Consider the following 12,569-nt stretch of genomic DNA (forward strand, 5'->3'; position numbering starts at 1 on the left):
CGTTTTTTTTTCATGTTCGTATTACTGCCTGGTGGCTACTAATTAACCATGTGACCATTGTTTCCTCACAGATAGATGAGCGCACATTAAATCTATGAAAGTAGATCTGCTGTTGTCTTCCAAGCTGTTTTTGGTATTTACAATGGTTATATATATCAGAACTTTTTTCTGAGTTGTTGGGAATTATGTCTGGTGTCTGCAATAACTAAAAGTTTTGCCCGATTAGGAGTTCATTGTCACGGTGGTCGATTTGGTTTTGCCTTTGACCATTTGGATTTTTGGCATGTCATTAATTTGCTTTGCAGGTTATTTGTGGTGTTCTCTTGTCTTCATGGAGTAACACAGGTGGTTGCTATGGCTGATCTCAAATGGAACTTAGGTACCCAAATCCCTCTCTTTCCTTGTGATTCTCTCTCGATTTAATCCCTGCAAATGACAAATCCTTTTTGTTTGTGCATGTTGTGTTTGTTCGATAGAAATCCACGCAGTTGATCTCGATTTTGTTTTATGCTCTTTTAATTTTTGTTGTTGAACAAATATGAAGAACCAAAAGTGGGTTGTTATTCAAATTTAAGTTACTTATATTGCACCTTTTATTTATCGGAAAAAATGACTGCCTAACATTGATCTTCATTGAGAGATTTGGTGTATGTGATTGTATATATGCAATTTAACTATATCTAATTGCAGGAGGATCGTGGCCGCCGCCATCATAGAGAAGGGCAAAAGTACATCGAGCCAAGGTAAACTGCCCGCCAGCCACCCCGAATGTATCCGGCTCAACAACTACTATATCTCCCAGAAGTTCTATCTTAACATCTTCACCTCCGGCTGTGTTGATTCTGGCCTTATCTGCCGCCTCACAACCTGTATGCTGCCACCATCATGAGATCAGGTGCTTGGGGATGAATCTCAACATCGCTGTTGATCTACATGTCCGTTTCCCTCTATCTGTTTTTTATGTGTGTGTGTGCGCGTTGGCTGATAATCCCCTTCTTCCTTCAGCAGCTCAGAAAGTTAGTGGGGAACTGGGGATAAAAGGCTGAAGTGACAACGCTGATGCAGCCTGACACCACCACACCAGGTACATGCACAATGTTCTAGACTTATTTCTTGAATTGTGCTTCAAATATTGTATGACATGTGATGGTTGCGATTTATTCATGCTTGATTTGTGTTATTAAGCTATGCTTCTGTTCACTGACTTATATCCGGTTTCTCCCTTTCTGGTGCACCTTTGCACTTTCTACTTGTGTTTTTTTCTTATCTCGCCTCTCTTGACACAATTCATATCACTCTCACAGATAAATAGCTTACCGAGTAGCATTTTGTAGTATGAACTGTGCTCTGGTCCATCCAACACACATATTGCCGGTCTAGGTTCCCTTTCGTGAATTACTTAATTTTCTGCCAGAACAAGTAGTGCGATGGTCTTTGCTATATGTCAGCATTTTTGTTTGCCTTTGCATAGAATATTTTTTTTATTAACACTTATTTGTTTTCCTAGCTCTTTCTTCCAAATTATTAAATCACTATTGTTTTTTTATGTTCTCCTTTCAGGTTTATACCTAGAAGATGAATGCATTTAGACCCAAGAACCTACGTGAGGTGGGCGGTGATGGTTCCATCCATGGAGGCATGGAGCTTGAGATCATTGTTGTCCAGGAGGGAGCCGGGCTCACCCGGTTCTTTTTTTGGTCAACTGTGTCGTTTAGTTCGCGATCTCAGTGCGAGGAATCAGCCATGCAAGTTGCACACTTATTGCAGGGTTTATATGGACTCATGTTCATGACTAAAACTACGAGGGAATGCAAGCCTATAGGACTTGCGTGGTGTGCTGTTGTTCTGGTGGTCTCTTAGTTTGGATGGCCGTGTCTTGCGTTGGTTCTATTGGCTCTGTAGATCCTCTTAGTTAGTCGGCGTGCTATCAGATGATATGTAATCTGCTTATCTTTTCTATATGTCCTCTCTGCCATGGCTTTTAAAGACCATGTTGTGGCCTTTGGTGTTCACTTGTTTTTGTTGCTCTCGGCAGAATGAACAACTATTAGTTGGTATAATATATTTTTCTTATATATGTTTCCCTGGTGGTAAATAAATGAATGTTCTTCTATTTGTAATTTTGTGTGGTTTGCTACATTTTTAAAAATCTCAGAAAATTTATTATCATTTTCCCTCCTACAATTAGTCTCATGGGATCGTGCGCCAAGGCGCACATTAGAAGTCACATGGAATAAAATGACTGCTATGTCTAGCATTACTATCTAAAATAAAATGACTGCTATGAATCCCCAGTTCATAAAAGTATTCAAAACTACTTTTACTTGATCACATGGATAGTTAGAAGCTTTGAAGCAGGGTTTTTGGGTAGTATGAAGAGTAGTTGCTAAAACAGAGGTAGATGTAACATATTTTGCATATGATTTAGATCCTTGCCTCAGTGCCATTGCCTTTTGGTCAGTTTCTTTCTTCCCTAGGTTGGAATTGAGGTAGAGCCTGTTGGTCACCGACTACTTGAGGTGTTGCAAAACGGGTCTGCTAGCTGAGATGGAGAAGCAAGGTAAGGCGATTTTGTTGCCACCAACTGATTTCTTTCATGGTTTCCCAATAATTTTTGTTATGCTTTTTTTACAACATTGCCATTGGTTTGCTTATATTTTGATATGTGGGAAAGTTTTCCTAAAGATAATTAAAATGTAGCATAGAGGGTGTATGTAGCAATATTCCCAAATTCACTACTACGTTTCAACATGTACGATCATTCGATCTTGGTTCTAATCATCTCCGTTCAGAAGTATTTATTGCAGTAGTGGATCCAAAATGCCTTTTTTTACTTAGAGATATGCTCTCACCGCTGGTTAAGTAGGGTTATCATGTGGAGCCAAAAGAACACATCATTTCATATTTTGTTTTGGTGTAATCAAAATAGAATTATATGATAACCTAAAAGTGCTTTCCGTGGACATAAATTATTTATGTTGATATGATGAAATTGAAGTTTCAACTGACCACCAGATAGTTTTATTTTTTTAGTGTGCTGCAGTGAGGAGGACCTAACGATGATCTTCCGTCTATGTTAGCCGAACACGATTCACTTGAAGCAGTTCTGTCGGCCCCTCTTGGGTGATTTGTCTTCTCATGTCTACTGAACCACTAGCATTTTTCAAATCGTAGGTAACTAAATCATTTAAATAAGCTTTACATATTTATCCACCTAAGGATGGACATGCTGCCACGAACTTTTATAGTTTATTTAGCAAGTTTTATTTTAGATACCTATAAATGAATCTCTTTTTGATCAATAGAAGCTACCTAACATTTAATAGTATGTTGGGCAAAGACCTCAGCCTTGCATGTTTATGGTACTCATGTATAAGAAACAATTGATATAGCATATAACTTATGTGCTTAGTAGGTTTGTTAATTCTGAACCTTTTGTAATTCTCAAAAAATATTGTGTCACTTAAATTTTTATCGCCGTTATATAAAATGTACATCGGCACGAGCTTCACGGGATCGTGCGCCAAGGCACACATTTAAATCTAGTTCCTCTAGTTGGGATGATGATATCCGTTTCATTTGATAGGCCGTCATCTCATGTTATTGAGCTCACCGATGCTTGTGTGTGGCATCTCGGCTCGGCAGATTATGGCTGCGCGCGTGGGCCTTCCGCAGCAGGCGCTCCTCGCCTCCGTTCTTGCTCGAAGCCCATCTCGTTCTCCTGCTCGCCTCCCTTATCCTCCTCTCCTTCCCCTCCTGCTCCCCACCTACCGCCGATCCATCTCCGCCTCCGCCGACGCAGGGCTCCAAAACCTCCGCCGTCGCCGCCCCTTTGCTACCCGGGCCATGTCGCAGCGATCGGAGGCCGCTGGCAGCCCGTACGCTGCCGAGCTCGCCGCCGCCAAGAAGGCCGTCTCCCTCGCCGCCCGCCTCTGCCAGGTACTCGTCCTAGGATCTCTTCTTTCATTCTTGTGCGGCCTGCGGCGGATGGCTGGCGCGTTCTTAGTCGAGTGCCTGACTGCTGGACTGCTCCTCCATATATTTTCCCACAAGCCTCCAGTTCCATTGGTAGTAACGGAAGGGTAATAAGTAATGGAATGTAGTGCGACGGCCCGGGGAAGTGTTGCGTGAAATTTATATGAACCAACGCCGAGTATAGTCCATTGTTTTACTACATCAATTCACAATGTCGCCGAGTTCATTTCCGCCACTCGTCATCTGAGATTTTGTGAGCAAGAAATGCGAGTGTTTTAATGTGCGTGGAAGTGTATCAACTGTACAATAATGTTTTGTGTCTTCGAATTTGAATGCCACTATATAGGATAGTGTGGGCAATCACAGTAGTCATGACAATCAGCCTAGCAGTCAGCACTCCGTCTCAAGCTAGTAACCTTTCAGCTGGATGAATTCATGGCTTTGTGGCTGTTTGGCTGCTTGATGCTGCAGGCTGCAGCTACAACTTACTGCTTTTGTCTTCTGTCTTTCTTCTTCAGACGGTGCAACAGGAAATTGAGCAATCAGATGTTCAGTCGAAAGCGGATAAAAGTCCCGTGACAGTAGCTGACTATGGTACATGCTAACCCTGTAATTGTTTACCTACAAGAATCTGCATTTTTCTATTTGATGCTGATCTATCGGTGCTTATACTTAAACCAGAATTTAAAGTTTGTTGAGTAGCCTTTTTGTGTTCTTTGGTTTATCTATCATGGCTTAGGGATGTAAAGAACAGTCAAGAAAAAATGATCTTCAGCAGCTCTTGCAGTCTTACTAATATGTGAAACTTTTTCTTTCTCTGAACTCCCCGTTTGCTTGACTTTGCTTTTTATGCATGCAGGGTCTCAAATATTGGTAAGTCTCGTGCTGAATATGGAAGTAACTTCTGGTTCATTTTCTATGGTGGCCGAGGAGGTAACTAAATTATGTTTCTGTTTACTTATTTCTACTTTTAAGTTTTAACACTTAACTATTTTGTAACTAATTGGATGAATACACTTATGTAGGACTCTGAAGATTTGAGAAAAGATGGTGCTGGAGAAATTTTGGAACGCATTACCGATCTTGTAAATGAAACTCTCGCAGAGGATGCTTCTTTCAACATTTTGTTATCTCAGGAAGGTATCCTTTCTGCAATTGATAGCGGGAAGTCTGAGGGAGGTCCATCTGGGCGTCATTGGGTTCTAGATCCTATCGATGGAACTAAAGGGTGAGTTATGATAACTTACACCAGCAGGTTCCATTACTCCACATTCTGCTAATGTGATAAAATGTTAGTTCCATTGTGCCATTCACTACACCATTTGGTGCACCTTCTCTAGAAATGTCTTCTCACTCACCAAAACTAGTGTTGCTGCTTTCATATGCTTCTTTCATAGCTATTGATTATACATGGTAGCAGACATGATTGCCTTTTTCTTTCAAAAGTATATTGTACCTGGCACATGGCTCTAAATTTTGTATGCTAAAATTAATTCATGTTTAGTGCTGTATGATTTAATATTTATCTCTGTTACTTGTACATACTACGCTGCACTTAAGTAGATTGATACATTTAGTATGATAGACAAACATGACAATATTCAATTTCCTGTAACTAGATGTAGCATCATGCCCCTACACAATGTCAAAGAAACTACGTGTGATTCTCTTTTCGAAGAAGCCATGAGATTATGGAGTGGTTCTATCAGTAGCTACCTAGCAAAATTGAATACCTTCTTTTCCTGTTTGTACTATAACTATTCATTGTGATCCGGTCAATCATAAACTGTACGTACCATTTGTCTGAAATGGATTGATAAACATAAATGCAGAACCCGATCTTTGCCTATCGTGCTAATGCACTTCCTGATCCAGATTTTCATTTTGATAACTTGATTCAGTTTCTTAAGAGGCGGCCAATATGCAATTGCACTGGCATTGCTTGATGAGGGCAAAGTTGTTTTGGGTGTGTTGGGATGTCCAAACCTTCCTTTGTCATCAATAAGTAACTTGAACAGTAGCTCATCAGGAGATCAAATTGGTGCTCTCTTCTCAGCCACAATTGGTTGTGGTGCAGAAGTACAGTCCTTAGATGGTTCTCCACCACAAAAGGTTATTACCTTTTAGATCTTTTCTTTGATATTATTCATCTAACCCTGTTTCTACCTTTGTGAGACTAGAGTTTTAATTTTTTTACACTTGGTTATGTTCATTGCAGATTAGTGTTTGCTCCACCGATAATCCAGTCAATGCCTCATTCTTTGAATCCTACGAAGGAGCACACACCATGCATGATTTAACTGGCTCCATCGCGGAGGTTTGATCTGAACTATTTGTTGCTTAGTTTATATCCGTGAGAATATATTCTAAGTGCATTGGAGTTCTTGCAGAAACTAGGTGTCCAAGCTCCCCCAGTTAGAATCGACAGCCAAGCAAAATATGGTGCTCTTGCCCGTGGTGATGGAGCCATTTACTTGCGCTTTCCATACAAGGGTTACAGGGAGAAGATATGGGACCACGCCGCTGGTGCAATCGTTGTCACAGGTATAAATTTCTGTTTCTTTCCAAACATACAAATCCAATCAATAGATCAATATTCACTCGTAATTCTCCTTCTGATGTTCTCCAGAAGCTGGAGGTTTAGTAACAGATGCTTCAGGAAACGATCTGGATTTCTCGAAAGGGAGATTCCTTGATCTTGACACAGGCATCATCGCAACGAACAAGCAGCTGATGCCGTCACTCCTAAAGGCTGTCCAAGAGGCTATCAAGGAGAAAGACCAGGTGCCTTCCCCATTGTAGAAGTTGGATTGGTCCCAAATGGTAATTGTAGTGCTACTCCCCGACTCACCCAGTTGGGTATGTGTACACAACCTTTGTTAGGGCAAACACAATCCATTGTTACATCTACAGGGAATAAATAGAGGATTTTGCTCCATCAGTTCCAGTGTGCAGTTCTAGATATGTCTGCGTGATGATTTTAGCTATGCCAATTATAGTAATATCTGGACTTCTGTTTGATCATTCCACTATTTCCACACTTTTTTTTCGAAACGGGAAAATATCACCCCAGCTTCTGCATCCCAAGGGATGCACACGGCTTTTTTATTAGATTATTCACAACATCTTACAAGAAAAATTATAAAGATCGAACCAAACCACTAAAACTAACGACAACTCGCTAATCCTACATCACCGATGAGGGGGGGTCGAACAGAGCGAACACCCTGACATCACACCAACGCGCATCATCAAAAAACCGAAGGCCTCGACAAGTCGTCCAATGGCGAGCAGGTGGCACAACCGGTCTGGCAGACCCTCGGCATACACGCTCCAGAAGTCCTTGCCGCCACCGTCTTCCGCATACCCATCTTCAGGAGAGATCAATGCAATGACCTTGCGAGACCTGCCACCACGACGCTAGACAGCTCCACCACCCTGTGCACATTGAACATGACCTATCAGACGATGCTACCCCGCTGCACCACGCCGCCGAGATTCGCCGTCTTCAACATGAAAGAAAAACGCCGCTCCACCATAGGACCCTCCAGCTTGCATCTGCTCCATAGACGATGCCCCCAAGAGGGAGAACGACGCCGTACACCATCGTTCGATCCGGGATCGGATCTAGAATTTCTCCCGGAGCAGCACGAGCAAGAAACCGTAGATTGCAACGACGATGCCTTCAAGAAGGTAACGGCGCGTAACGTCGCCATCGTCCGCCATGACCAAAGTTAGAGCACGGTTTTCACCGGCAGCTACGCTCCCCAACTCGTTGTTGGGACTGGACATGAGATCAAAAGATCCCCACGAACAGCCCCAATCTGGCCGCCCGCCTCCGACGAAGAAGACGAGCACCACCGCCATACCCGGAGCTGCTGCCCCAGGCCACCTCAAGACGCGGGAGAAGCCCAGGAAAACGCCGCAGCCGCATGGAGGATCGAGGGCGGACACACGAGCCCGCCTTGGCCCATCTAGGCCTGGATCGGAGACCCGCCGCCGAACCCGGTCGAACCTCCACCACAGCGCGTCGCCCCTGGCCGTCGCTGCCCCGCCGTCGATGAAGTGGAAGGAACCGGTGGAGGCCGCAGCCGATTCCTCCTGTCGCCGCCGCCGTCACGCCAGCGGGGCTTTGCCCAGCAGCGCACAGAGCGGCGTGAAAGGGGACTTGAGGAGGGGGCGGGGAGAGGGCCGCCGGCGGCCTCCCAGGCGCTGCGCGCCGCCGCCGCGCGGGGAGGGTTAGGTCCACATTGACATGGTGAGTACAGTTAACCTTGGCCAGCACACACGGGTCTTGGTTGACAGTATGAAAAACTTTGGCGATGCAAGACCTGGGGTACACCAGGGTGTCATCTTACAGTTTCCATCCCTCGGGCCGGGTGGAGATCTGGGCAATGCTGGTCCTTGGTAGCATGAGACAGGCCAACGTCGCACAAGTGGTGAGGGCAGTTTTGTGCGTTGTTAGGTTGCCTAGCTCAGGAAAGAAATGTGCTCTTCCTGGAAGGACAGCTACCAGCATGGGATTTGCCTTTCACAGGGAGTGGCAATAGATACATTTGCTCGTCCGCCGTTGCAGCTAAAATGTGGTTCAGAGCGTTGAAAGTATTAAAAGTTGAATCATGCCACAAATACAATTGTTAAAATTCGAATTGACTCACTGCATTATAGCAGCTAGATGTGTCTTTTTATTGTGATTATAATTACTATTAATGCTATGTACCTAAATCATCATTCACCATACTTACACAACAACATTGGAGACATGAGGTCAATTAGGACTATACAGGGACATCAGTTGGGTAGTCTGAAGGGTGTTTCTTGATGGTATCCAGCAGCGACTGCTGCTGCTCGCGGAGGTTGGAAGGAACTTGATCATAAACGTCGGTGAACAGCTCTGTGAGCCCGTGTTTAGGGATCCTCTCAGCCACCTGAATGGCTTGAAGAATCTGCACAGAAATGAGTGACAGTTTCAGAAGGTCATCTATGAAAATGCTGTTACACAGATTCAGCTTTCTGCAACAGCAACATTACCTCTTGTCTCACACTGTTCCTCAGTTCAGTCTCTTCAGCATCACACCACCAGCCGTTCCCCTGAACCCATTTTCTGTACCTGGAGACGGGATCCCTAGCTGTTCGCCAATGCTCGATCTCGTCAGCCAGCCTATACTTCGTTGAATCGTCGGATGTCGAGTGATGCCCGACTCGGTAAGTCATCGCCTGAAAGCTTTCAACTCAGTACTCTAAGCAAACACATATATTCTAAAATTTCTTGAACTGTCCTGCACCTCGATCAAAATAGGCCTTCCTTCAGTTATAGCCATTTCCCGAGCAGCGTGAACTGCACTGTACACAGCAAGAGTGTCGTTGCCATCTACCCGGATACTGCGGATCCCGTAAGCCTGACCACGGGTAACAATTCCGTCACCTGCATGATCAGTTGGATTTAACACAATTCAGCACGGATAGTTTGTAGAAAAAGTCATGATTGAGCACAGAGGCACAGTTCGTACTTCTGAATTGTTCGGTAGTTGGGGTGCTGATTGCCCAGCCATTGTTGCGGCAGAAGAAGATCACCGGAGCTTCCGTGACAGCAGCAAAGTTGAGAGCAGCGTGGAAGTCTCCCTGTACATTCTCAGTTGTCAGAAAGGCCTGGTTACAAGTTTCAAGCAAGTGATCAGTGATTGCTCGTCTACCTCGCTCGTGCCACCATCGCCAAAATACGTGATGGCACATGCATCCTTCTTGTCCATCTTCAGAGAGTAGGCAGCTCCAACAGCTTGAGGGAGCTGAGTGCTGATCAGTTTTCCAAGAATGATAAATCTCTCCTTGACTTGCATACTATTTGTGACACTGGAGGAAGTATATCATACTTACGCGATAGGTGATGAGACCGTGAAATAATTCAGACGGTTTGACCCGTAATGTATTGGCATCTGCCTCCCTTTACCGTAATCCATCTTATTCCCAAACAACTGGTTTGCAAATTCTTGCAGCGTGAAACCACGCCATAGAAGAACACCAGGCTCCCTGTACTTCATTTGGCTCCACAATTTCCAGCCAAGATAAGCACAGTAAGTGACATTGTTCTTATAGTATTAGGCATCGCAGCTTTGGGTCAACTGAAATTTACCTGAGGTAGCACAATGTCGTCAGCACTAAGCGCGGCAGCAGAAGCTATGTTGATCGCTTCTTCACCATTAGAAGTTAAATAGAATGATATTCTTCCCTGCCTCTGAGCTTCATAGAAGATTGTATCCATAATCTGGAGGGTGACCATGTTACTGTACATCTTGAGAGCCAACTCCTTACTGACCTGACAACAGTAAGAGACATGATTCAGAACAAATTTATTATTTGCCATCATGTTTGGACCAACATTCCCCAGTCAGGGAACAATAGACAGTATTACACCTCTTGGAATCTACTGCTGTGTATAATCCCGCCATCGTCGTCAAGAACACGGTAACACTTGATCCTTTCCCTTTGTGACTCTGGCACAAAATTCATTTCACCAACAAAGGAAAGCTTCCCTCCAGGGAAATCTACTACCTGCGACGGTAACAGTCAAAATTATCAAGTTCATAGTGCAAGGAAAAAATTGGATCAATCACAATGCTGGCCAAAAAAGAGCACGTAAAGACTGTTGGAACTGGAAAGCACCACTGGATTAGTCTTATTGATCTTTTTTTTTTTGGGATAAAGGCAATAAATTAGTACTCCCTCCGGTTCATATTAATTGACTCTAATATGGATGTATCTAGAACTAAAATATGACTAGATACATCCATATTGAAGTTAATTAATATGAATCGGAGGGAGTATTAGTTTTATTAACCGTGGAGGTACTGGAATATTTTACCCGTTGACAACGATTGACCATCTTGACAATGGCAATATTTTACCATGAGAGACTCCTAATCATTAGTCTCATCAGTTGACACCGACTGACATCACATGAAGCATACAATTATCAGTAGTAAAGACACGTTTTTTTTTGCAGGGTACAGCGATTGTATTAATCAAATAGGAGTACAAAGACACGTTTCTAAAGCCGTGTGAGCTTACTAAACCTGGAGAAAAGTTCGGTTAGTCCATTGACTCAATGCCACGTCTATCCTTATCTGCTTACTTTACTATTTGTTGTCAATTCTATCCATGTACAATTCTCATGTGCTGCGATTCTTTCCACAGTTTTTTCAGCGCCAATTAAGAAAGATCGTGGAAGAATTGTTCGAGGGAGAAAAACACAATTGCATCGATACAAATTCTCAAAAGAAAGAACTTAGCTAGTGACAAACACAGCAAACAGGAATCCAGAAGCAACGTTGTGCTCTGTTTTTGAAAAATTGGGGAGGTGATTTAGAAGCATGTCTTTTTTTTTCTTAGGAAATTTAGAAGCACGTCTTCTTTTGTAAGGAAATTCAGAAGCATGTCTACTTATGGAATCACGATGTCTACAGTAAAGTTTGTTTAATCAGGGAGGAAGATGACACGATCCCAGTCCTAGGCGCAGCATCCTGAATATTGGTTGCACTACCATTTTATCCTGACAATTCTTATAGAACACATATGTCAATTAGCAGTCGCCCTACTACTATGCATATACAGTACTCCGGCAGTATTGCGAAGCGTGCACATAACAGGTACCTGCTGAAGATCGCCGGCGGCGAATTCATTATCCGAGTCCTCGGCGGTAGCGGTAGCGGCAGCGGTGTCTCCGGCGAAGCGCCGGACGGAGCAGAACCCCCTGTGGTACCCCGCTGTCGGGCCAACAACCGGCACCGTCGAGGAGCTCGGGAACCACGGAGCGGGACCGCGGCGGCGCAGCTCGCCGGCGATCCTCCTGGCGGCACGGCGCGCCAGCTCGGACGACAGCCACGCAGCCATGTACGTACGTGCGTGCGTGCACTTATATAGGATGTGAGCTTCCTACGCGCGCGCTCAAGGCCGGCCGGTCAGCTGCAAGACAAGTCTACGCGATCAATGGTGGTTGCTGGACTTTATAGGTGGCGGTGTTGGAGCTGGATAGAGCCGAGAAAAAGGAAGAGAAGAGGCCAAGAGGGAGGAAGAGTGAGCTGGAAAGATAAGTGTGTGTGTGTGCAGCGAGCAGCGCGAGGAGTCTGGAGGTAGGAGAAGACGGGCACGGCTCGCGCACGGATGTCCGGAGAGTGACGACTGCCAAACGTGGGTCCCAGTCGTCCGTGACCGCGGTGGCAGGGAGCATGGAGTGATATGGGTCTGGGCTGTGAGGTATGGGGGTTGCACGTGGAAGCCGTCGCCCGGTGCCGGGGTGGGTAAGGAGATGAGGACTGAGTGATGAGACCGGTGAGGTGACAGGCATTGCTCCGATCATGCGCTTCGATCCATGGACCGTCGTACTAGGATGCAGACGATGGACAGGGATGCTAGGGAAAAGGACAATGCAAAATCACTTGTCATGAAAAATAACGTTACTGGGTTTAGATGGAGCATTTTGAAGCTGTCGATCTGAGGATTAGCAAGGGTGTTCGAATTTAGGTGGCGATGAGGAATGAGTTTGGTGATTCATGAATTGAAGCAGTGACATGCAAGTGGAGCGACTGGCCTTTCAAAAT

The 12,569-nt window shown here is 44.6% G+C and overlaps 2 protein-coding genes across 3 annotated transcripts; one reads left to right on the forward strand and one right to left on the reverse strand.

The window, feature by feature from the left end:
• Positions 1-3,637: 3,637 nt before the first annotated feature.
• Positions 3,638-6,913, forward strand: LOC124652948 (3'(2'),5'-bisphosphate nucleotidase-like). Its single transcript, XM_047191997.1, has 8 exons — positions 3,638-3,939; positions 4,494-4,569; positions 4,835-4,908; positions 5,001-5,203; positions 5,877-6,087; positions 6,194-6,292; positions 6,366-6,519; positions 6,605-6,913. The coding sequence occupies exons 1-8, from the start codon at positions 3,649-3,651 to the stop codon at positions 6,775-6,777; spliced, it is 1,281 nt and encodes a 426-aa protein (XP_047047953.1). The 5' UTR covers positions 3,638-3,648; the 3' UTR covers positions 6,778-6,913.
• A 1,646-nt stretch (positions 6,914-8,559) lies between these two features.
• On the reverse strand, positions 8,560-12,070 carry LOC124654040 (2-oxoisovalerate dehydrogenase subunit alpha 2, mitochondrial-like). Of its 2 annotated transcripts, none has more exons than XM_047193073.1 (9): positions 11,624-12,070; positions 10,387-10,531; positions 10,106-10,288; positions 9,850-10,007; positions 9,669-9,768; positions 9,486-9,597; positions 9,261-9,400; positions 9,007-9,192; positions 8,560-8,921 (listed from the first exon to the last, which is right to left on the reverse strand). In XM_047193073.1, the coding sequence occupies exons 1-9, from the start codon at positions 11,860-11,862 to the stop codon at positions 8,754-8,756; spliced, it is 1,431 nt and encodes a 476-aa protein (XP_047049029.1). In that variant the 5' UTR covers positions 11,863-12,070; the 3' UTR covers positions 8,560-8,753. The 2 variants fall into 2 exon arrangements, with proteins under 2 accessions (XP_047049029.1, XP_047049030.1); XM_047193074.1 differs by having other exon boundaries at positions 10,387-10,524; positions 11,623-12,070.
• Positions 12,071-12,569: the final 499 nt, after the last annotated feature.

This window comes from Lolium rigidum, chromosome 5 (assembly GCF_022539505.1).
Source record: "Lolium rigidum isolate FL_2022 chromosome 5, APGP_CSIRO_Lrig_0.1, whole genome shotgun sequence".
In the NCBI taxonomy this organism is placed as follows: domain Eukaryota; kingdom Viridiplantae; phylum Streptophyta; class Magnoliopsida; order Poales; family Poaceae; genus Lolium; species Lolium rigidum.

Bases quoted from the DNA above. Each gene is read 5' to 3' on its own strand.
- LOC124652948 (XM_047191997.1), top strand. From the start codon at position 3,649: ATGGCTGCGCGCGTGGGCCTTCCGCAGCAGGCGCTCCTCGCCTCCGTT. The intron at 4,570-4,834 runs GTACATGCTAAC...TTATGCATGCAG, and splicing joins CGTGACAGTAGCTGACTATG to GGTCTCAAATATTGGTAAGT. The intron at 6,293-6,365 runs GTTTGATCTGAA...GAGTTCTTGCAG, and splicing joins TAACTGGCTCCATCGCGGAG to AAACTAGGTGTCCAAGCTCC.
- LOC124654040 (XM_047193073.1), bottom strand. From the start codon at position 11,862: ATGGCTGCGTGGCTGTCGTCCGAGCTGGCGCGCCGTGCCGCCAGGAGG. The intron at 10,532-11,623 runs GGTACCTGTTAT...TTGACTGTTACC, and splicing joins GCCGCCGGCGATCTTCAGCA to GTCGCAGGTAGTAGATTTCC. The intron at 9,769-9,849 runs GTAAGTATGATA...AAAACTGATCAG, and splicing joins ACGGTCTCATCACCTATCGC to CACTCAGCTCCCTCAAGCTG.